This window comes from Genypterus blacodes, unplaced genomic scaffold (genome assembly GCF_046128005.1).
Source record: "Genypterus blacodes isolate CSIRO-AG114 ecotype Tasmania unplaced genomic scaffold, CSIRO-AGI_Gbla_v1 ptg000036l_1, whole genome shotgun sequence".
Lineage (NCBI taxonomy): Eukaryota > Metazoa > Chordata > Actinopteri > Ophidiiformes > Ophidiidae > Genypterus > Genypterus blacodes.
In genome coordinates this window covers 310,001-333,576 of record NW_027466849.1, presented here as the reverse complement: position 1 = coordinate 333,576, position 23,576 = coordinate 310,001, and the positions used below count along the sequence as shown (strand labels likewise).

Below are 23,576 nucleotides of genomic sequence, written 5' to 3'. Positions count from 1 at the left end.
TGTTAGAATGGTGTCTGTAGGTCGAAGTTTGCAGAAGTAGTTGAGTGCCAATAAAACAGGGAAAAAAACATAGAAAAGAGATGAACAATACCTGTGACTACTTAAAGATACAGGGCTGTGTTCACATAATGTACCTCCGCATGACCAACAGGGGGCTCCTTCCAACTACAGACAGACGTCAGCCCCGTTTGTACCACACTGACTCAAAGGGAAGACAGCTAATGCATCCAAAGAATTGGCCTCACCCTCACCAACCCTTTATTAACCTTTAGCCCATGTAACAATCAAGAGTCATTGATTGTCAGACACAGAATGTCAGACTATATGCAATATGCCTACCTTGTAGTAAGAGAAGTGTTTAGTTATAGAAAGAAACAATCTTCTGTTATTAATGAGAAATATGGGCATTGCCATTTCACTGTAATAACAAATTAAAACATAATCTCATCCAACCATGTTCACGGATAAGGGTTGGCATTTAGATTTGAACCAAAGACCTTACCGACAGGGCGAGACACAACATCTCAATGCCAGCCCTGTAACTTTATTCAAATCCCAAACAAATGATTGATGCAAGGCTAAACATTTGGAAGAAGAGTTTCATCTCCAGGAGTTTTATCTCCAAGAGTGATTTGCAGAGGTCAGTTTAATTGATGCTCTTGTATCCTGCAACTGCTAGTGTATCTCTACCAAACCAACAAATGTCAAGTTGAAGTACAGTCAGTGTTGTGTGTCATGTTCAAGTGCATTGTAGGAACTACAGCCAAAACTATCGAATAACAACAGTGTCCCATTTGCAGCATAAATACCTCTCCACCTCCCTTTGCCAGGCTCATTCATTCATTCAGACTTTCCCACCGAATCAAACAATGGAGGTTCTCTCTCAATTAATTTGCTTTCATAAATGAGACGGTAGCACACACAAAGGAAAGATGAGAGTTTTAACTTGAAATAACGTGGCTGTGTATTCGTCCTTTATCTCTTCTCTTTTGTCGTCTCAGTCAATCGCCGCCCTCTTACACCGTGTCACACATCACATGTCCTCAGCCTCTCTTCCTCCTCCTCTCTCTCCCCCATACATGTTGTCCCGTCATGTGATTTAGTCTTTGCTCAGATGTGAGACGCGATCACAGCTCCTCCACAGTGTCAGGAATAGTCCCTGCTGTAACTGTAGCTACTTTTATAAATAGGTTTTGGCCAAAGTTCAGCATGCAGCGCAGCTTCTTAAGATATTCAGGAGAAATGATAGAGACCTTAATACGGTCTAACCTGCAGCAACAATTTCATGTAGACATACCCTGCAAAAATGTATTAAAACAATTAAAACTGATTTTTGAGTTTGAAATCGGTTTTACAGATCTTTTGATTACAAATACTTCAACAGCTGTACCAGTGTGCATGGAGAAAGTTATATCTGACCCATTGTGGCCTGTCTAGGTCTCGTCCCAACAGAGACACCCATACTTTGTTTGGCAAGACAAATGCTGTTTGCAAATATGCAGTAGGATCCCCATAACCCAGCATGATAAGATTGTCAGTACTCTCAAGTTAAGTTCGGTAGAGATTTATCAGGTATTCAGCACTGACTGCAGAGTTCACCTGCAGCATCCAGGAGATCGGCTGACATGGCTGCCACTAAAAAACTGTAATGGCTAAACTCTGGTGATCAAATCCTTGACTAGTTCTTGCAGCAATGAGTCTTGAAGGATACTGGTTATATATAGGCAGCTCTCTCCTTATAAGGCCTCAGGGAAAGGCAGGTGGGGGTCAGTCAGAGACGGGTGGTAGCTTGGTTGGCCCAGTCCTTGGTTTAGGCTGTCTCCCTGTGGATTCGGGCTGACAACCGCCGGCACTGCAAAGGAAATCTCAAGGGGTAAGATTGACTGCTATTTTCATTTTCTTTCTGTCACACTACCCTCTTCTTAGTTTTCCTCACCTCATTTCATTTCAAACATCAAAGAAGCAGGTGCAGTGCAGTGGGATGAAGTGATAATGTGAGAGCTGATTAAGGCAAGACCCAGGGATCTGCTGTGGCCCCTAACTGGAGCTCATATCAGATGGGCGTCTCATTAAAAAAATGTGTTGCATTTGAGCAGGAGCAGGACTCCTTCATTATTTTGAGCATAATTATGCCCAGGATGGATACACAGTAGATCTGTGTGTGATCATAACAACTCCCTTATTGGTTGAAATTGACTCCCACTTGGCAGTAAATGTGTACAAATAACATTAGAATGAGTGTGTGCAGAACCCTTGGGACTGTGAAGCTGCTGCTGTTTGGTTCCAGGGCTCATTATGTGTAGATTTTATTCAATCTTGACCTCAGGCATACGTTCACCAACTGACAGTTTATCATTAAATTAAGCGACTTATTACAGAAACAAGCTATTAGTAATCCCCTGTATTGCCTTTGCTGATGGTTCGCCCATAGCAAGCGGTTTTATTTGAGTTTGAGCTTGTAATGATCAATATGTGTAACTGCAGAGCTTTGGGGAATCATGGCTGAGGCCTTTAGAGGTTCACTGTATCTGACGTTTTGTTTAATTATGATACTGGCTGGAGTGACAGAGGAAGAGGACGGTCACAGGGGTGGAGGACCCATGGGGCCACTACATGAGTGCCAGTGATCATTTGCCGGAGGGTCCCTTTAATACTGGTTTCATTAGGAAGTATGGGGAGCAACTGAACTGCAGCTTCAGTGAATCCAGTGGTACAGGTGTGAAGTTAGTCGCACTAGTCAGCCGTGAAAGATTATGAATGTTGGACGGGCTGTTTGACCGGCTGTTATGCAGAATGAAGTATATGAAACCAGAGACATTCTCGGAGGAACTGGAATTCACATTTTCTGAGTCACTGAATGGAATGTAGACACATTTCTTGCTTAAATAGAACAATGTAATTCATTGAGTAACTCAATACGTTCGAATTCTTCAAATCATAATTTGTCTGCAACCAGATAATTTGGCAACTTTTTTGCTACTTGTTGAAAAAAGAGATTATGAAGGTGAAATTTAGGTTGTGCATTATTTCCTAAATGTTACTGCACCATATTACATATAAAGAAAATTGCAAAGAAGGATAGTATTTTTCACTATTTACTTTAGGTGATAGAGTAGAGGTCGGGGTTAAAACGTTGTGGTGTCACCTGTCGGGTTGGGTGGCTGCTTGACTGACAGTTTGGGGCCAGTCGAAGTGAGTTATGTTGCTTTTATATTAGTTAGAGTGAGGACCCTTACAGCTAAAATGAGTGTTTGAGAGATGGGATGGGCTCAGTGGCTCTCAGGGTGAGATTGGGCACGGAGGGATAGGTTTGTGTTTCAGATGACCTTATTCTTGCTCTCTGGGGTGATGTAAGGCAATTATGCTCGAATGTCACTGTGCATGCGTGATGTATGTTGTGTGAAGTGTAGTTAAGCTCTTTCTGTGGGGTACTGTAAAATGTGTTTATGTCAGCTACTGTCATTCACCTAAAAGTAACAATTTTTTTATTGGCTGTGTGTAGGATTTACTGCACACAGCCACACACTTGAATGGAAATAAATTGTTTATACAGTGTAAATATGATCCATCTGAAACCTGCAGTACATCTCCTCACACTGAAAGATATTCACATTAAGGCAAACAGATCATCTTTACAGGCCTTACAAAGACAAATGTAGATTAAGTGACCTAATGAGCATTTGTTCAGCTTTTCTGCCTTATTGTGTGACTCAGATCCAATGCCACAACACAGTGATTTAATTTTATTTACCCATAAAATGTAATGGTTATCTTCAGTCAGGTGTCACCACAGACACTGATCCCTCCTCTAAGACTACGTAGCGCTGACTTCAAATAAACAACAATAACATTGCCACTTTCTGAGCAGTGGCAGGCAAAGTATGACAAACTTGCAAACGGCCAATACATGACTCAGAGGTAAGCTATTTAAGATGAACACGGTGATGTAATGAAATGCTATTCATAGCAAAATGCAGACTGAACGACCAGGGTAGTTTCTTAGTCGCATGTTACCTTATAAATATATCACATTAAGGTCCATGCGTCTTGCATCACTGATGCACACTGAGAATACAGAGTGCTGACGATTTGTGAATCTGTAGAGAAGAGTGTCCTGCAATGGCGTTAAAAGCTTTTCAATTCCCCTAAACTGTGTGCAAGTGTAGATGGATGAGATGATGCATTTGAGGGACATGAAAAAGTAAGTTTGTTTTGGTCCAAATAAGATTGGTAATGTTCTACCACAATTTGGTCCTAACTCTGATTTAGACTAAGGGTAAGGGTTGGAAAACTTTGACACAGCTGTTCTGCTGTTTCTTGTAGCCAATATTCAGTATGTATCCATAACAGGTACTGGTCCAATAATAGAACATAGTATGCCCTTGGTGTTTATTTGTTTTGGGTGTGCTTGTGTGTACGTGTGATAGCTGAAAAAGTCATTAAAATCATTTCAGACATGTGAACTTCTAAGGCTTGTGTCTGTGTGTGCTTGTGTGTGTGTGATGTCTGGATTCCAGGACGTACAATAAACTCAAAATAGTACAGCAGCTATTGTTATTGCATTGACTCATAGATAATAAATACTTTTCTTGTATTCTTGTCACCAAATGTTTAATTTGAAACTTTGTACCCTGACATCTCCAGATATTTATATTCTCTGATTGAAGGTGAGTATCTACAGTTTTCTGTTACCCTGTCAGTCAATGTGTGTGTTACTGGTTCAACAGGTCAATATCAACGGTGTCACAATGTCATTGTGGAAACGCAGAAGTTACAACCAGGAATTCCACCACAAACAAAGCAAATATGTGGTTAAAGAGTACACCAGGTACAACTGTGGACTAATTCCAACTAAAAGCAAAGACTTCATGCTGACACAGTACCAACGTGGTCCTAATATAACTAATAGAAGTCTGGTAACAGTAGTAAGCTGTGTCATAGCATGTAACTCGGGCACTAACACTAGTGCCTAACATTATAAAACAAAATCTAAAACCAAACTAAACCATTACTGGTATATCTTAACTTTATGAAATCATTTTCAGCAGGGATGGCTCTGGGCCGGAGACAGTCATTTGAATGAAATGTATTGTTACTATATGAAGTAATCTGATCACTCTGATACTTTGTTTATTTGATCTACTGTGAAAAATGTCCCATTGTGCCCCATTAAGACACTGTGGTGTATTTGTAACCTCACTTTCACTGAGGATAAACAGAAGATTAAACAGTGGCAGCACAACTGTGTAGGAATTAAAACAATATATGCTTTTGTCTCCTTCATCCAGCATCATTCACATTTGTAGATGAGTCCAAAATGATGTGACTGGATAACAATCACATTTAGACTTCAGTATCTCCTGTAAGCTGTATGGATGAAGAGACTTTCTCCAAATGATCAGAGCAGCTGAGGCTACTTTTCCCAAAGATGCTGAACAAAACTCTAGAAAATCATTCATGTTAATGGTGATGGAGATGCTGACTACCTTCAGGTTTCATTTACGTCTTACCGAAAATGGGATGGTAATTCAAAAGGGAAAATATCAATAATGAGTCAGGATCAGGGACCAAACAGTTTCATCAGGTCATTCTTACTTTTCACTCTAAAAAACTGGGGTCACTTAATTGATTTAGTAATGCACATATTGTACAGTAAGTAATATTTTATGTTGTGCGGTTATATATTTAAGCACTTCATATATGTAAATAACCATATACATTTATTGACATATAGTACATAGAGTGTATATGTCCATAAATGCATGTCTAAATAAAGAGCATATGTGGTGGTTGGTTAGGTGGGGAAATGGATGTTTCCTACCCTAACAGAAGCCATTTATGCACACTTCACACTTCAAACGGTTACATATTTTAGCCTTTAAGACACAGTAGAGGCTTGTTAGTGGGGCAATAACATCGTAAGGTATCTAAAATCACCTCCTTAGCCTAAAAAAAAAAAGCAGACTTGCTAATGAAAACACAACCTGTGCTTTCAGTAGTTTGCAGGCTGTCAGGTTCATTGCTATGATTTGTCGGTGTTGCAGTGTTGCAGTGTAGCTGCAGTGCGGCTGGAGCTTGCATGTTTGGATCAAAAAGACAGGCACACAGCTGGGATACCATACTATGTTATTAGAGAACAGTCAGTCTCCCCCCCTCTCCCCCACACCCTTACCTGCTGCTTTAGTAGTGACACATAACAAGGTTTAAATCTTGTGATTAATGTGTGATTAGAAGAACTTTAGTAGAAGTTGTGTTGTATTAGTCATGCTGTGTATTGATAGTAATTTAGTGGTGTGTGTGTGCGTGTGTAACATGGAGTGCCTGCTAATGTGTCTCATCTCTTTACCTACTAGAACATAAATCTCATTTGTTCACTTGTTGTTGACTTCATGTAGCTTCATATAGTTAACACATCGGGTGCTTTCTAAATGAGGACTGCTAACACAAAGAGCTGAACTGTGTTGTTTTTACTAATGTAGTGACAGAGAGTAACCAAGACAGTAACAGAGGTTACCTGATGATTTATGTTACCATCTTTTATTCCAGCCTCACCTAAATATGAGTCGTATGTGCCCTGAACAATGACTGGGAGGAACTCATCCAGAGTGGGGAGTTGGCTGATTTGTTAAACATATATTTTTTGCTCAAAAAGTGATTTATTTATTTACTGATTTTCCTTGTGCATTGTTTACCCCCTTTGCATGTCAGGACAGCCATGACAGACTGTGACGGATCAGTGTTATCCTGTCTTATTCCACTGCTAAGGTCCATGCATCAATCAACATCAAGCTTGTACATCCTGTCCCTTATCATGGCGGCCTACAGGCCAGTAGAGCGTCTGTGCTCACCCATTGTTTGCTCTCTATTTAAGCTCATAACTATGTGTAAACAGTGATGAAAAATACAGAATGGCTCCAACTTTATTTTGGACCCAGTCTACACTATACACGGCACCACACAGTTTCATACACAGTTACATAATGTGACAGTAATATTTAAAAGCACTTGAATATTACGGGTCTGCATTATATAACTCCCAGCCGATGTTCGGGGCAACATAGTATTTCTAAATCTGACTTCTAGACTGACTGAGTGTCTGTGTTTAGCTCTAAGGTGGCGGCGGAGGATTATCAGTACAAATCACATGTTCGCATCCAGGAAGTGGTAAGAATCTACACGTTTTTCCTCTGCAGACATTGACTGTTGGATGAAACATGTACGACACACACAGTGGCTGAGCTCCTTTTGGTCGACTAGTACGCCAGGGGTTGCATCTTCACTTTATATGATGTTTGTTCTTATGCCTGTGTAGGTGAAGATGAAGATGCCGGAGAAGTATGTGCGTGAGGAGCCAATGATCAGGGGACCAGGCTTCCTGGTCAGACTCAGATCCCACACTGTGTATGAAAACACTCCCATTAAACTCTTCTGCACTGTTGAAGGCTTCCCCAAGCCAGTGGTGCGATGGTGAGTAGGACATAGCAGCATTAATCTTAGTAATGATGAGGGCTTGTAGGTGACGCTGGCTGGTGGATATTTGCTTTGTCCTTTAGGTATAAAGATGGTGTGACCCTGAACTTGTCCTCTGGCACTTACCTGGTGGAAGACAATATTGGATGCCATTCTCTGGAGATAGCCAGGTAAATCCAAACTTAAAGTTAAACATTAGGGCTGTAGTTATTGGTTGGTGCAGTAGTTGGACAGATGTTGGCTGGGAACTGAACTGGACTGAGCGATTATTTGTAAACTGTCACCAAATGATCCCAATATGATTATATTCATCTGTTACTTTTCAACCCGGTAATTAGATGTGTAGCTCACTCTCCCGATAGATCAGCAACTGCCAGTCCACTGCACTAAGTTGGTGTTTCCCAGACCCCAAACAATCACAGAAGCTTTCCCGTCTAGCTGATAGGCGACAACATTAGACCCTGCCCACCCTTCAGTCTGAGGAGGCTCAGCTGTTCAAGTGCTGACCCCAGTGTTACCTGACACTCCAGCCTTCTCTCAGTCGTCACTCCTCAGATCCAATCACCGTCAACTCCTTCTGTCAGCTACTTACAGCTCAGCCCACAGTCAGTCAACAGAAGTGTACAAAAAAAAGGATTTGATATCATTTGACAAACATGTCAATGTTACTTAAAGTAAATTAAATCAATCAAATTTGAATTATTATTTTGTTGTCAGGTCTCTGATTTCATCTTAAAAGCATAAAGACAGTTTTCACTATTACACACTTAAAGTGTGCAAGCTGTAACAAACTTCTATTCAAATGAAAGACAGAAAATAAAGAATCCTAAAGTTAAACCAATTTACAACACATGACTTTATGACTGATTTAGGCAAATCATTTGTGCCATTTGACCCCCCACACTACGTACATTTTCCCTTCCAATTTAAGTCTGTGCTTAATATAAAACCCATATAAATCACACCACAGTACCAATGTTATGCTTAGTGTTTGCTGAATAGATTTAGAAATGTATTTTTACTATAATTCAAATCCACTGCTTGAGTCTTCCCCACTGCTGTACTCACATTCTCCAATATCTACAAAGTATTTACCACCTTACACCCCACCCCCCCATCCACCTAACCCCCCCTTACCCCTATCCTTTGGAGCCCCCTCCATCCCCACATAACCTCCCTGGGCATTTCTGTCTGACTGCTTCGGGCCTCCTCATCTAGCAGTGGCAGAATTTACGTTAGGTGATATGGGTGTAACATGAGGTTGTGGAAAAGTTAGTGAGACAGAGAGGAAGAAATATAGAGAGGGAGGGAAAGATGGCGATACGGGAAGGACAGGGAGCGAGAGCGAGAGCGAGAGCGAGAGCGAGAGCGAGAGCGAGAGGCAGGAGACTATGAGCAGCGTATATAAACAGGGATTTGACCTCCCTCGCTGTAGCAGTCTCCCATAAGCATATGAACATAAACGCATGGATTAATATTCCCTACAAAATGCTGGCATAAGAGTTCAGAAAATCTTAAATCATTTGCCTGTAAGGGAAATGTAAACTGCGACATTTACATGCACAAAAGTTATTATGCGTTCCATTTTCAACTCGTCAGGTATAAATCTTGCAGCAGTAATTTTGATTTGACTACACACAAGCCTTTTAGTGACAATGCCTTGAAAAAAGGCTTTGGACAGTGTATCCAGGTCTGCAACGCTCAAGTTAAGTTGAGTGTGAGCATCAGTGGACACATTTTTATTTTTTCACAGCGCCATATGTGTGAAAATCTCAACCTCAGCAGGATAACTGATCCCACAATCCAGGTTTTATGTGTGAATAAGCCTTCTATCAACTTTACCCTGCACCCTGAATAAGACATCATCCCATGCATCATTATATAATAACATGGATGAATAATATAGGTCCATTTGGTTGTACTTAGATTTAGATTTAAAACCTAAAAACAAATCTTTGCTTTCAGTTCCTTTGAAGCAGAATGTTTGAGGATACTAGTTGTGTTGTTGATCTGGAATAGCTTAACTTCCTCTAATTGTTTTTATTGATTCTGCTTCTACAGATGCTCTACTGATGATACAGCTCAGTACACTGCTGTGGCCACTAACCTCCATGGACAGGCCTCTAGTCAAGCCGCGGTTATTGTCAAGAGTGAGTTCATCTGCTGCATCACAAGTCGACCAGTGTGTCCACAAAGTCATACATTATTTTAGTTGTTACAGTTGCCTATTGCTGATAATGATTACATTTTGTTATGTTGGTCATGTAGGATATAGGCAAGGGGACGAGTCCTGTCCGTACTCATGGTTGCCTTTCTCAGGTAGGCACCACGCAATCATTATATTTGTTATCTTCTACAGCTGACAACAAATAATAACGTTCATAAAAGTACATTATTTCACTTTGTTCTGCTTTGTTCCATGTCATTCTTCTGTTTTGTCCTCCTCGCCCTACCTTCTCAGCCGGCATGCTTCCTCAGATCCAGTACACTAAGATCCACATCACTTTTGTGGTGAAGTTTGGCCCAGTGTTTGCTACTGAGGGAGACTCTGCATCTCTGACTGCCAACATGATCATCAACCCCAACCTGGCCAACCTGCAGCCTGAGGCACAGTGGTATAGAGATGGTAATTGTTATTAAGTACCATTTTATGACAATATAATGACACTATAATTGCTCGTTAAATATATTGCACACCACAGCTCCCACCAACTCAATCATGTCGACCTTCACCCAGAGGCTTGGCAGAATATTTTATGGATTATGTTTTATTACTAATTCATTCTGCTGAAAGTACTTAAACAGTCCACTAATTCATAAATAATATAAATATACTTCTATCACAATGTTACCGCTGAAATAAGACCTTCTCTATTCTATTCTCCTATTTATCCTTTATTTCATTTGTAGATACTCGTCTTTTTGATTCTAAATGGGTGAAGATCGAAACCGGCAGAGGAGTCTCCACCTTGAGTCTTCCTCACCTCTACAAAGATGATGAAGGCCTCTACACGCTGCGCATGGTCACAAAAGGGGGCTGCGCAGAACACAGTGCATTTATCTCCGTGGCAGGTAAAGTATGATGGATGGCTGCGCAGACGGTGGAGGGAGTTAATGAGAGGCTGATATAAGACTTGAAATCAATCATCACAACTGTGTGTAAGGAGCTTTGAATCACTTTCATCCTGTCAATACTGCAGGATTTCTATTGTCATTTTTCAATTGTTATTCTTATCTGTCTAAACCAGTACATACTATCTCCAGATTTTTCTCTTGTTAGGTTACTATACTTGAATAAATGAATGTTGTTCTCTTACCTCCTGTGTAGATGGTCCTCCTCCGATTCCCAAGTCTCCTGGTGCTCCTATGGACATCAAGATCCACGATGCCAATGTTGACTATGTCATTGTGTCATGGAAGCCTCCTAATACAACCACAGAGGGCCCAATCCTGGGATACTTTGTGGACAAGTATGAGAAGATTTTCTTATCTGCAAAAGGGGGGCCTTGCAGAAAAAGTTTGGGAACCACTGGGTTAATCTCATGTGTCCTGTAATGTTTCACTATTTCATCCTTATGTATCAGATGTGAGGTTGGGACAGAAGAATGGAGCCAGTGCAACAGTCAACCCATAAAGATCTGTAAGTACCCAGTATCTGGGCTGTTTGAGGGCCACTCCTACTCCTTCAGAGTCAGAGCCGTCAACTCCCACGGAATCAGCAAACCATCCCGTATGTCTGACCCTGTCGCCACCCTGGACCCCACTGAGTTTGAGAGGCTCCAAGGTGCGTTTAAAGACTTCCATTAGTCATGTCAAAGATGTAAAACTATGATGTAAAAAATGTGGCTTTTTTTCTTGTATTTTCATTTAGATTAATACAATTTGTGATTCCAGATCTAATTGTACAAGTATCAGAGAAATGTTTACAAAACCTGATAAATGTGTCCATGTGTTCCAACTGTGCTTTTTTCTGAATAAGCAGCAAACTTCAACTTAAGTTACGATTTCTTTGTTATAGCAAAGAAACTTGGAGGAAAACTGGGTGTGGTGTCTTATATGGAGGAAGTCGAAGGTATGTCATAAATGTTAATGAACGCATAGATACATGTACTTGCCACAATAGGATTATAACAGTGGCAAGCATTTCATATTGTCTTCTTAACTTTTGAACAAATTCGGGAAAGACAAATAATACCTGTGTGTATGTTTGTGTGTCTAGCTGAAGGAAAGCCCCCTGGTGTCCCATCAAACGTCCATGTCTCAGAAATAGACAGGACTTATGTTGTCCTGTGTTGGACAGCTCCAGCATACTGCGGCAAGGCTCCTATGTGGTACTACATAGAAAAGGTAACAGCCATGGTTTTCCCTCTGCTGTTGTCTCTTTGTACTATATATACTCAAAAAACTCAGAAAAGCTATCATGTGGCTGGATTGTATGATGAAATTAAATCTTGATTAGGCACGTTACAAAGATTTGACATTATTTTGTGTGTGTGTCTCACCCACAGTCCGTGGTGCGCACTAGTAACTGGCAGCGTGTGAACACTCAGGTCCCGATTCGTTCTGCCCGTTATGCCGTCTTTGACCTTGCAGAGGGTACAAAATACATCTTCAGAGTTTCATCTGCCAACATGTATGGAGCCAGTGGGGCATCAGCGCCATCTGAAGCAGTGGAGACTCTTGCACTGAAAGGTTTGTTCCTCCTTAATGTCGGGCAAATCATGTAGGTTATAATATGTATACATGTGAACTAACACATGCGTATTTGTTATTCTTCTCTTCAGGAGTGCCGTCTGCTCCTGGTCAGGTGTTTTCCACCAGGGAGACAGACACTTCTGTGCTCATCCAGTGGGCTCCACCCAAGGATCCTAACAACCTGATTGGCTACTACATTGACCAATGTGTGGCAGGGTCGAAGGACTGGGTCTCAGCCAATCATAAACCTCACAAGGGCACCAAGTATGTTAATCACTGTGTTTATTTGCACATTTTTAAGTGATTGCATGTGAAACTAGAGGTAATGATCCAGAATTGCCAAGCTGATCGTCTCATCGTTTTCATCTGGGCCCACAGTGTCACAGATCACTGGCTGTCACAGGAAGTTTACAGGAGGACTGTGTGTGTTTGTGTCCTTTTTCAGGTTTGTGGTTAGTGGTCTGACCACAGGGGAATCCTATGTTTTCCGTGTCCAGGCTATTAACGAGCTGGGTCTCAGTGAAGAATCCCAGGAGTCTGCACCACTGTCCGTCAAAGCCGCCCTCAGTCTGTACCGACATATTTATGAAACTTCATATTTTTAATAATGGTTATTTAGTTGCGCTTTGTTGTCCTAAATTTCCATTATTGCATTCTCAGCCCCACCATCTGCTCCGTATCACCTTGCTTTGCTGAGTTGTGACGGCCATTCGATGGTTGTGAACTGGAGGGCTCCTCTTCACTCTGGAGGGTCAGCGGTCAAGGATTATTATCTAGATAAGAGACGCAGTGGAACAACCATGTGGAGGGAGATCAACATCCCACCACTTGCAGACAGAGTTCATAAGGTACAATAACATTCATGTTCATTCACATTCACCATGCAGTAATGATTTATTCAAATGAATAATGAGAATTCTGCAGCTCTTTTCCAGCTTGTTTGAGCTCCGATTCTGTTTGTATGGAGTGTTGTTTTGTTTTTTGTTTTTTGTTTTCGGATGATAATGACTGACCTTGTAACCTTGACGACACAAACAGGTGGAGGGCTTGACAGGAGGGGCAGTGTATCAGTTCCAGGTGTATGGTGCCAACCTCGCTGGCCTTGGACCAGCCTCCCAACACTCAGCCGACTTCACCTGTGAGGCCTGGACTTTCCCAGAGCCTGGTTAGTCATCATCTTCTAAAATCAGATGATATCAGTAACTAACATACAGTATAAAGCTTAAGCTGGTTTCTAATGGCTGTGACTGTGGCATGAGCCCTGTAGGATGTTCACGTAAATGCATCTTTGTGTCCCAGGCCCTGCTTATGACCTGTCGTACTGCGAGGTGAGAAATGATTCTGTTGTGGTTGAGTTTGAAAAGCCTGTCTACTGCGGCTCTGGACCAATCACAGGCTATCATGTTGAGTATGCCAAGGCGGGAACCAGTGAGTGGACCACCTCTAACGAGACAGCTGTCAGTCACCGCTTCGTCAAGGTGAGCTCATTGTTCTGATGAATCATCGTTATTGAAGTTTATTCATTTGAGATCAGCAGTTTGTGGCATGATTTTCACACTGGCAACCTAAAAATCTGAACGTAAATAAAAAAGCAAAGCTACCCTGTTCCTCTATGTTTGATGTGAAAACCTTTATTGAATAAATCTTGATGCATTCCGTATTTGCATTCCGGAGGGCAGATTTAAACTTTGGATTTTTATTGTTAAATGAATTAATAATTAGGAATGCACTCTTTCACCACGCTACTGTAATTTATCTCTAAGAATGATGTTATTGTTCCATCATCTGGTGTGTCTCCACGTTGACAACTCTTTGAAGTCGAGTGTAAAACAGTGTTACACTGACCTCTAGTGGAGAATACAAGCAATAGGTGTTCATAGTATCATCGTCGTCAGTATACATACTACAAATAAGTACAGAATAAGTTATTGTTTGTTTTTTTGTAGATAGATCTCATAATTCAAGTACAACTTTGTATTCCAACTGCCAAATATACCTTAAAAACACTTATTATTATTTCAAACACTACGGACGTCACTCCTGTATTTCTTGCAAACAACAGTAAAAAAAAATGTACCAACCAGCATATCTCTTCTCCCTCCAGGTGACCGGCTTGGAGGAGGGAGGTAATTATGAGTTCAGGGTGCGGGCGGTCAATGATGCAGGCGTTGGTATGGCCTCACTGGCCTCTGACCCCGTGATTGCCAAAGCTGTGTCAGGTAACCTTTACATATATAATCCAGTCTGTATCACAATCCATTTAACTAAAGTACATCCCCAGGTGGCATTATATCACAGAATGATCACTTTGTGGGTGTGTTTTGCGTGTGTTTGTGCAGGTTCCCAGGAGGTGTCCTGTGTGGTGGATGAGAAGTCCGGTGACATCGTTCTGTCCTTTGAGTCCTGCCAAATGCACGAAAGCTCACAGTTCATTTGGAAGAAAAATTACCATGAAATCACAGATTTCTCCAAAGGAACTGTGGTTAAAACAGAAGGCAACACGTAATACTCACACACACACACACACACACACACACACACACACGCACACACACACACACACACATACACACATTTCTGCGTGTAAATAATTCTTCATGTATTGACTCTGTCTGTGTCTGTAGCACTAAGCTGATCTTTAAGAACGCTAATATGGAGGACTTTGGGACGTTCTCTGTTGGTGTCACCAACACAGACGGCGTCTCATCCAGCTACACCATCTCTGCTGAGGGTAGGAACAACCTCACTGTCATCAATCACTGCTGCTCAAACACTTACAGGCTCCTTCAGCACTGTTTGGTTTTTGCAGTTATAGCTGCATCTATCAACATAAGTAGTTGGTTTAAATGCAAAACATCATCAATACAGGAACAGTCGTGCAGCAAAGCCCAGTTGGACAATTATATACATCGAAAGTTCAATTTTAAGCAAATTTCAAAATAAATAAAGAATATGTATGGGGAGATCAGGTAGTCGTGATGAAGTATAAAAAGCGGGAACAATGATTGTTATATCATCATCATCATCATCATCATCATCATCATCATCATGGAGTCCATTAGTGGTGTTCTAGTCTTCTAAAGTCAGGTGTGTATGGAACCGATTTCTGGGGACCTGCATTGTGAAAATGTTATTATTCCTCCATATTCACTCAACAGTATTAACCTGTTCAGCTCCACATCACCCATCATCATTATATCATTTGAAGTAGCTGCTGCTGTGACACACATGGCATGCAAGTGTTGCCAGGGTTTTCACGACTCCTTAGTGCCTGCGGCTGAATGAAATGAAACACTTTGTGTCTTTGTTTCAGAGTTGGAGAAGATGTTGGCGCGCAGCTATGATATCAGGCACCCAAGTAGGTCTGACTGTCTGTACGACACATTCTCTCTCTTGTCCTCAACACTTTGTCTCAGCCTCGTCTTTTATCTTCTGCCCTCCTTCTCCGTTTCTCTCTTTCATGCCTTCTCTTGCCTTTGTTGTCGTTCCCTTTGAACCTTGGATTTTTCTTATCATTTCAGGCACAAATGCTATCTTTTTATTTGATAATCCTGAAAAATCTTACCTGCTTTTGCATCACCTGTCTCCTCTCCTCTCCTCTCCTCTCCTCTCCTCTCCTCTCCTCTCCTCTCCTCTCCTCTCCTCTCCTCTCCTCTCCTTTCCTCTCCTCTCCTCTCCTCTCCTCTCATCTCATCTCTAGTCATCCCTCTCAAGTCAGAGCTGTCCTACAAGATCTTGGAGAGAGGCAGAATGAGGTTCTGGCTCCAGGCTGAAGAGATTTCATCCAACGTCACCTACAAGTTCTTTGCCAACAACAAGGAATTGTCTGGAGCTGCTGTAAGACTCAAACTGAGGAATATAAGCAGTTAGGGAGCCACAGGAAAATGCTGTTTTTCTTAACCAAAAATCTGAGTAAACAAGCATACCAAAGGTGCAAATAGCTTTCTTCATGTGTATATTCATGTGTACTTTGTGTGTATATTGGCAGGATTTCCTTGCACATAAACTAGATAAGATAGACCTCAAGCTACATGGATGAACCAGATAGAAAGCAATAAAAATGCTAACAAGTTTTATCTGTAAAGAACACTTATCAGAATCACACTGACAGATCTCCCACTGATCCGGCAGCTTGAGCGATTTATTGGCACACACGGTGATGCAGTTTCATATTTTGGGGATGCTGCACTTTCCTCTGATCTGCATCCCACAACAGCGAGCATCATACAGATAAAGCTCTGCCAGAGGAACCACGCTATCACCTGTGCGTTAAGAGTAGACGCATGAGGCTCAACTTGATAAAAGTATATAAAAGGGAAGGCCGGGATGAGTTCTTTTAAATAGACGGTAGTGATATGAAAGTGCATTGTGAGTACTGTGTATCTTTCTCTATATATATCCTCTCTGTGCATGTGTGTGTGTGTGTGTCTCCACAGCCCAACAAGATGGGCCATGATGTCGCTACAGGCATTATCGAGTTCATCATGGATGTTTTCACCGTGGAGAACGAGGGGACGTTCACCTGCCAAATCACAGACGGAGGAGGCAAAGCGCAGAGCTCTCTGGTTCTGATCGGAGATGGTGAGAGAAGCGCCTCCACATGTTCACCGTCTCTCTAATCTGATCAAAGCAAAGCACTGCTCACAGGTTTAACAACTGCTGTGGGATGATAAGACATTTTGTTAGTGCATTGCAAATATTCAGGTCCTCAATTCATTTTAACAAAGCAAAATCTATTCTCAAAAGTGTTTCACATTCTTATTATTGTTCTGAGTTTGTGAGCCTCCGCAGGATTTATGTAGGGTCTAAGTACTGTGTGTGTGTGTGTGTGTGTGTGTGTGTGTGTGTGTGTACAGCCCATGCACAAGAGTAATATCACGCAAATGAATGCTGCCAATGAATCAAATTGAAAGGGGAGTTGAAAGCACTACATTATGAAAGATGCGCTGAGACTTAAATGTAGACGTTGGATTTCATAAAATGGGATATAGGCGAATATTATCTCAATAATTTATTGCAAAGCCTGCACTGTATCTACTGGCAATCCTTTGATCATATAATTACTCTGTGTGTATGCATTTATGTGTATGTGTTTAGCTTTCAAGGCCGCTCTGGCTGAGGCTGATTACCAGAGGAGAGAGTACATCAGGGTCAAGGAGGGTAAGGAAGCCAGATACACACGACTCATGACTCATTATATGACCACTGACTGTTGCTAGATAAAACATCAGCTGTATTAATTGTACTCTGAGTTCAAATTTGGCTCACAACCTAACAAAATTGAGACCTCATTTAAAAGCTGATTAATCCTGAGAATGCATGTGGCCCAAACGGTCACTTTCTTCTTTCTCTGCTTTCTATTTTCTGCTTCCTTCATCCCCTGCAGGTCCTCACTTCAGTGAGTTCCTGTCCCTTCATGTTGGAGACGACTGCTCTGTCACTGTGGTCTGCAAGGTAAACACACATGCACACACGCCCACACACACAAGCACACACACACAAGCACACACAGACATACACGCACACACATGCACACGCGCGCACACACACACACACTCACACACACACACACACACACACACACACACACACACACACACTAATTATTGAAGATTTACTTTCTAAACAATAGGATGCCTATTTGTAGATTGCTGACTCATCGTTGTGCAGAGCGTCTGTGCAGAATGTGTTTGGTGCTGATAAACTCCAGATTAAAACAATAAAAAGCAGAAATGAATTATACAGTCAGGGTTTCACTTTGGCTTTGTTTGTGTGGAATGTGTGATTAAAATAAATTTAAAATGACAATGTTTTGACCGACTAAAGCAAACATCTGTTTCATGCAAATTATAGGGATGGATAATGGCAGTTCTTTTCCAAATGAATTCATTTGAAATCATATAAAAGCACAGCACAACAGAAATATGCAGTAAATCAAGAGGGAACATGCTGTGGTTTGTAGAAATTCTTCAATAGCATCCTAGCTTTTTACTTATGAGTTAATGAAATGCTTTATATTAATGCTCCTATCCAAATTAAATCTCGAATGCAGATATTACACTTTATTACACTATATTGTCTTAAGAAGAATCATCATCGTCCATACTAGAGATGAATGAGTGTCTTTCTAGACGCAGTAAATGTTACAAAAATGTTGTATTTTGGCACCACTGCTGTATTGTTGCCACAGAAACCGCAGCTTCCAAGATAACAGGAATGTATGTTTGATATTTTGAGAATGTACTGTATGTGACTGGTTTTTGTCTCAGGTTGCCAACTTGAAGAAGGAGTCAGAGTTCCACTGGTACAAAGAGGACAAAGAGATCATCCCTGATGTCAAACCCGACCTGTCATCAGGAGTCTGTAAACTACCTATTAAATTGGTAATGGATGCTACCACACTCACTGTATACCATCGTTGTGTGTGTGAGTGCGTGAGTGTGTGAGTATGTGTGTGTGTGTGTGTGTGTGTGTGTGTGTGTGTGTGTGTTCTTTCATGTGTGACACTCTGCCTGCTGGTTGTGAAACAACACACCTCAGGATGTGTTTATTTTCAGAACTGAAGAAACTGAGACAACAAAGCTGGTGCAAAGTTTCTTGTTTTGTTTCTCCCTCAGTTTTCCATGAAGACAGCAGGAATTTATAAGGCTACCATCAGCGATGACAGAGGCAAAGATATGAGCCAAATTGACATTTCTGGAAAAGGTAATCGTATCTCTGTGTCTTACTTAGATAATTGAGCTCTGAACAGGCACGAATGATTTTTGTCTTAAATCTTGTCTGAAAATATTAAGAAATATCAAAGGATTTGTTAAAAGGTAAGTTGTGTAAAATTTGAGGAGAATCAGACCGTTGACATGACGTCATTTGCGTGTATTCATCATGTCATTGTAGTGCCACCTGTCTACAAGAATTTGGCAAGCAATCACAGGACAACAGTGTGGAACATTCATAGACGCCACAAATGAAGAACATCCATCCAACTACCTTATATACAGATGATCAGACAATGCATGGAGACAAGTCAAATTTAATGTGATGTAATGATGCGAAGTGTCGCCTTCCAAACACTCTCCCTGTAAACACATTCACAGTTATTTTGAACCCTTTTTACTAGGACTTTATATTCTACCACTAGAGGGCAGCACCATGACTTTTCTGTCCTGCTCTTTTCCTGACCCCACATGTCTATGCCTCTCTTCTAGTCTTTGATAATGCGATTAACAAGATCAGCCAGCTGGCAGGTATGTGTCTTCACACACACACACACACACACACACACACACACACACACACACACACACGCAATGTCTGCTACATATCTCAATTATCATCTAGCTGATAGATAGCCATATTAAATAATACTGAGCTAAAATGCATACCATACACATAATGTGTTCTGGTAATGGTGCTACACTACATTATCATTACTCACAGTCATCAGTGATAATAAATTGTATTCCCACGGAGGAGATTAAGGGTAAATCAGCTACATTTAACAAGGTTGCATGCAGGCATGCAGTCACCCCACAGTGGTGGAGATTTAGTAGGTTTGTCGTGTTGCTGATGCCTGTTTTACAATCCCATGCTACAGCTGCTACACACACACTTATCAGCATGTGGCAGAAGTTCTGATGCTCCAAGCGTCAGCCATCATGTCATCATGGAGTGAAATGGTTTCAAAATTCCACGGTGGGGTGGAGGAGCATCTCCTTCCTATTTTAAGCGGCAGTCACTTAACAGCTCTGTGGCGACAGTTACAGCAGAGGCTGCAGAGTAGAGGGAGTTCATTACTGTGATAATGGGAAACCATGGCGATGTGACCAGGTGGATGACACTTGTACCAACGTGCAGTGAGAAAAGTCCCACAGAGTCACGCTATATAACTCTCCTTTTGGTATTACAGCTTAAAGAAACTTATAAAATAATGTCTGGTTGAGCGATTTTACTCAATGTGCCATACGTGCTGCATATAGGAGGAAAACTCTGCTCTGCTTCATTAGCACCGATTTCTTAACTGGAGGCCAGGCGGCTACACAGCAGAATGAGTCCAGAGCTTGCAGCTGTTGAAGGAATATAAATATTTGATTCTGATTTCCAACTAATGCTCTTTATCCCATTCCAGGTGCGGCAGCCTCAGAGCTGGTGATTCACTGCACAGCAACAGGCATTCAGCTGCAGTGCCACATGAAGTATTACACCTCAGAGATGAACGTCACCTGGTATCATGGGTAAGCAACCATTCTCTTACCATACCACCTCTGTGATTAAGAACAATAACGTCTCAAACACAATAATCCCAAAGAATATAATCATCAATTATAAGGAGCATTTAAGGAGGAGGGAGTGACTTTACTTTCTCCACATAATTACCACAAACCCTTAGTTTTGCTTTCCCCTCCAGTAAAGCAGCTTGGAGTGGCAAAAATAACAATATACTTAATAAAAGTTGTGGTAGTTGCTGGTGAGTGTTTTCATTATCCCAGCTATTGCGGTACAATTGCTCCGCTTTGTGACAATCGTCGCTACTCTATCATTTTCTATAAACAAGCAATGCTGCACTTAAAAGCACTCCACTTTGGCCTGGAGATTATAAAACGTGCAGAGGGTGAAATCAGGAGAGACGGCCAAAAGGGAGAGAGAGAAAGAAGAGGTAAAGAAAGAGAGAGAGAGAGAAAGAGGGGGCAGGAGTTAGGGGCCACTATTCTGTTATTCAATTATTCAGAGAGCAGAAATTATGGAGATTTTTAACCTCTCCATCCTTTGTGAGCATGCGAGAGAACGACAGATGCAGGAGAGAAATTGGTGTCCCTAGGCATAACATTAGGCAGGCATGTAAACATGATTTTCCATTACCTCTGAAAAGCGCTTTAGCACACACACACACACACACACACACACACACACACACATACACACACACACACACACACAGAAGCACACAACCACCCAATAACCTCTCCTCTCCTCTCCTCCTCCTCCCCTTCCTCAGGGACTCTAAACTCGCCAACAGTGACAAGTTTGTGGTTGGAGGAGCCTCCAATATGGCAACAGTGGAGGTATCACCCTTTGCTGTGTATTGCATTCAACACAACTTAAGCGGCTCGTTCGTGTGTAACATTGTGGGCAACCTGCCGTAGATAATAAGATGTCAGTCAGTGGTACTATTGCTGTTTAGATTCATTACATCAGTGTGTTCGGAGAGATCATACCAGAGAATCTAGCTCATACAAATCTATCTAAATCATTGAAATTATGAATATTCATCTATAATAACCATAAATAATTGTTCACAAGGATTTGCTGAGGGATGAAAACATCATACATTTTAATCTGACTTTGATGTGTCAAATACTGTAACATTAGCATTCGGAGTGAAGCTACAAAATGTATCTTCCTCTTATGGTTTTGTCAGGCAGGTTCAGCATGGTATGAATAAATCATATGTAGATGATGAATTAAACACAAGCTGAGTGATGGCTGATGGATGTCTGATTGGCAGGTGATCGAGCCCACAGACAGAGACAAAGGAAGATACTCCATTGTGATCGTCGACTCTGAGAATGCGAACAAACGCACACTGGAGCTCAGTGGTGATGGTTAGTGCTCACACTCTCTCACTCCCCCCCCCTCTCTCTTTCTCTCTCTCTCTCCCTCTCTTGTTGTAAATAAAGTCTAGTAGTTAATGTTGTGATCAATGACGGTGACATGGTTTGTGTTCATCTGTTACAGTTTATGAGAAAGCCTTCGCCGAATTCCAGAAACTCAAGTAAGACTTCTCGCTCAAACCTGCATCTCTGTTTCATTTAATGCAAATCACGTCACTGAAATATTTTACCCATCTTAATTTACTCTGCTTTTAACACTTTAACCTCTTTACACTCAGCATGATGAGTTAAACCAACTCAAAGCTTTTCACTCACTTAATTAACTTATCCGATTGGCACGTTGCCCAGGCAACACCAACAGACTGCACTTACACTATAATGAAAAAAAAGGTGAATTGAAATCCTTCTACTGCTACTACGACTGCTAATAATCATCATCATCATCATCATCATCCTCATCATCATCACACGTTATTTTTTGATTGACAACATTATCTGTTCCACTTTACACACTGTATGAACGTTGTGTCAGTTGAAACACTGACATTCAGCCATTTGCTCGGTTTTCATGTCTTTACTGTACAAATATTATCGATATTATTATTATATTATTATATTAAGATTTAGTACATATGAACTCTGAGTAGAGCAGACGTGTATTGTCATTAATGGTGTCTGAAAGAAGCTTACGCAACATTTCTTCCCATCTGCATCACAATCTTAAACATAAACACTCCTGCTTGCTTGATTTATCCAAAGCAAACACCCACATATAGTATTTTATAAACCCATTAGAGTCCATCTTGTAATTAACATTCAAAGTGACACATCTGAGCAACAACAATCACACTTTTTTTGTGTGCTGCTGGTCGGCCTTTACCTCCTTTATCTTCATTACAAAGCAATGCTGTTGTTCCTGTGGCCAAATAGATGAAGCCTCTCAGAGTAAACTACATAGTACAAGTACCAAATGGAAAAGATATCACGTTCAGACAGCGAATAGAAATACACAGTAGAACATATTAGCTTTGCAACTGACAGAAACATGGTACTGCTTTGTTGAATTTGACCATTAAGGATTGATAGTTGACATTGCACGTAAGTGTTTTATAGGTCATGTCAGGTATATTGCTGGATGTCTGCTTTAGGAGAAAGAGAAGAAAGGAGCTCTCTAACTTCTCTCTGTGTGTTGCAGGGCTGAGGCCTACGCTGAAAAGAGTGAGTGCATCTCCCTGTCAGCTCTGCTTTTCTCTGCATTCATTTCCACCTCAGATGGAATTCTTATCTTGTAAAGTTATCAGCTTTCAGTCGACATCCCGCCATTTCTTGGAAAGCACGAACCTCCATCAACAAGCGTTAATAATATATGACTGTGTTATGGGAATGATGTGTTTCAGACCGCGGCCAGGTGGTGGGAGGACTGCCTGATGTGGTCACCATCATGGAGAAGAAGGTAATGAGTGTAGTAGGTCTGATGGTGTGATTTCTGTCGCTGTAAATGTGTAAATATCTAAGAAGTCCCTCTTTGTTCTGCCTGTAGACTCTGAGTCTGACGTGTACAGTGTGTGGAGACCCCAAACCTCAGGTGTCCTGGCTGAAGAATGGATCAGATGTTGAGCCTGATGATCAGGTACAACAGGGATCAGAATCCATTTAGGTCTGGCAGTCAAAGGCAGAAGTCTGTGATGTCATTGTTCTTCCTTCTCCTATATCATTATTACGTCCTTTACCAATCACTGATTATAGATTAGAGATAGGGACTTAATGTTTCTCCACAAATTAAAGCTTCAATTTCTCCTGTGA

The 23,576-nt window shown here is 41.3% G+C and overlaps 1 protein-coding gene across 1 annotated transcript in view; it reads left to right on the top strand.

Annotated features, from left to right (window-relative positions):
- The first annotated feature begins 4,748 nt into the window (after nucleotides 1-4,748).
- Nucleotides 4,749-23,576, top strand: part of myom2b (myomesin 2b) — a 20,365-nt gene continuing 1,537 nt past the window's right edge. Inside the window, exons 1-36 of the mRNA XM_076146977.1 lie at nucleotides 4,749-4,828; nucleotides 7,107-7,164; nucleotides 7,313-7,467; nucleotides 7,554-7,640; nucleotides 9,532-9,620; nucleotides 9,739-9,789; nucleotides 9,932-10,096; nucleotides 10,381-10,542; nucleotides 10,799-10,940; nucleotides 11,055-11,254; nucleotides 11,489-11,542; nucleotides 11,690-11,817; nucleotides 11,979-12,162; nucleotides 12,255-12,429; nucleotides 12,611-12,732; nucleotides 12,826-13,013; nucleotides 13,204-13,330; nucleotides 13,465-13,643; nucleotides 14,270-14,384; nucleotides 14,505-14,667; nucleotides 14,790-14,896; nucleotides 15,479-15,523; nucleotides 15,866-16,002; nucleotides 16,602-16,746; nucleotides 17,263-17,325; nucleotides 17,552-17,619; nucleotides 18,435-18,548; nucleotides 18,783-18,870; nucleotides 19,371-19,409; nucleotides 20,291-20,396; nucleotides 21,158-21,224; nucleotides 21,668-21,764; nucleotides 21,898-21,934; nucleotides 22,969-22,991; nucleotides 23,171-23,226; nucleotides 23,314-23,403. Coding sequence (XP_076003092.1) covers nucleotides 4,749-4,828; nucleotides 7,107-7,164; nucleotides 7,313-7,467; nucleotides 7,554-7,640; nucleotides 9,532-9,620; nucleotides 9,739-9,789; nucleotides 9,932-10,096; nucleotides 10,381-10,542; nucleotides 10,799-10,940; nucleotides 11,055-11,254; nucleotides 11,489-11,542; nucleotides 11,690-11,817; nucleotides 11,979-12,162; nucleotides 12,255-12,429; nucleotides 12,611-12,732; nucleotides 12,826-13,013; nucleotides 13,204-13,330; nucleotides 13,465-13,643; nucleotides 14,270-14,384; nucleotides 14,505-14,667; nucleotides 14,790-14,896; nucleotides 15,479-15,523; nucleotides 15,866-16,002; nucleotides 16,602-16,746; nucleotides 17,263-17,325; nucleotides 17,552-17,619; nucleotides 18,435-18,548; nucleotides 18,783-18,870; nucleotides 19,371-19,409; nucleotides 20,291-20,396; nucleotides 21,158-21,224; nucleotides 21,668-21,764; nucleotides 21,898-21,934; nucleotides 22,969-22,991; nucleotides 23,171-23,226; nucleotides 23,314-23,403 — 3,906 coding nt within the window. The remainder of the gene's footprint in view (nucleotides 4,829-7,106; nucleotides 7,165-7,312; nucleotides 7,468-7,553; nucleotides 7,641-9,531; nucleotides 9,621-9,738; nucleotides 9,790-9,931; nucleotides 10,097-10,380; nucleotides 10,543-10,798; nucleotides 10,941-11,054; nucleotides 11,255-11,488; nucleotides 11,543-11,689; nucleotides 11,818-11,978; nucleotides 12,163-12,254; nucleotides 12,430-12,610; nucleotides 12,733-12,825; nucleotides 13,014-13,203; nucleotides 13,331-13,464; nucleotides 13,644-14,269; nucleotides 14,385-14,504; nucleotides 14,668-14,789; nucleotides 14,897-15,478; nucleotides 15,524-15,865; nucleotides 16,003-16,601; nucleotides 16,747-17,262; nucleotides 17,326-17,551; nucleotides 17,620-18,434; nucleotides 18,549-18,782; nucleotides 18,871-19,370; nucleotides 19,410-20,290; nucleotides 20,397-21,157; nucleotides 21,225-21,667; nucleotides 21,765-21,897; nucleotides 21,935-22,968; nucleotides 22,992-23,170; nucleotides 23,227-23,313; nucleotides 23,404-23,576) is intronic.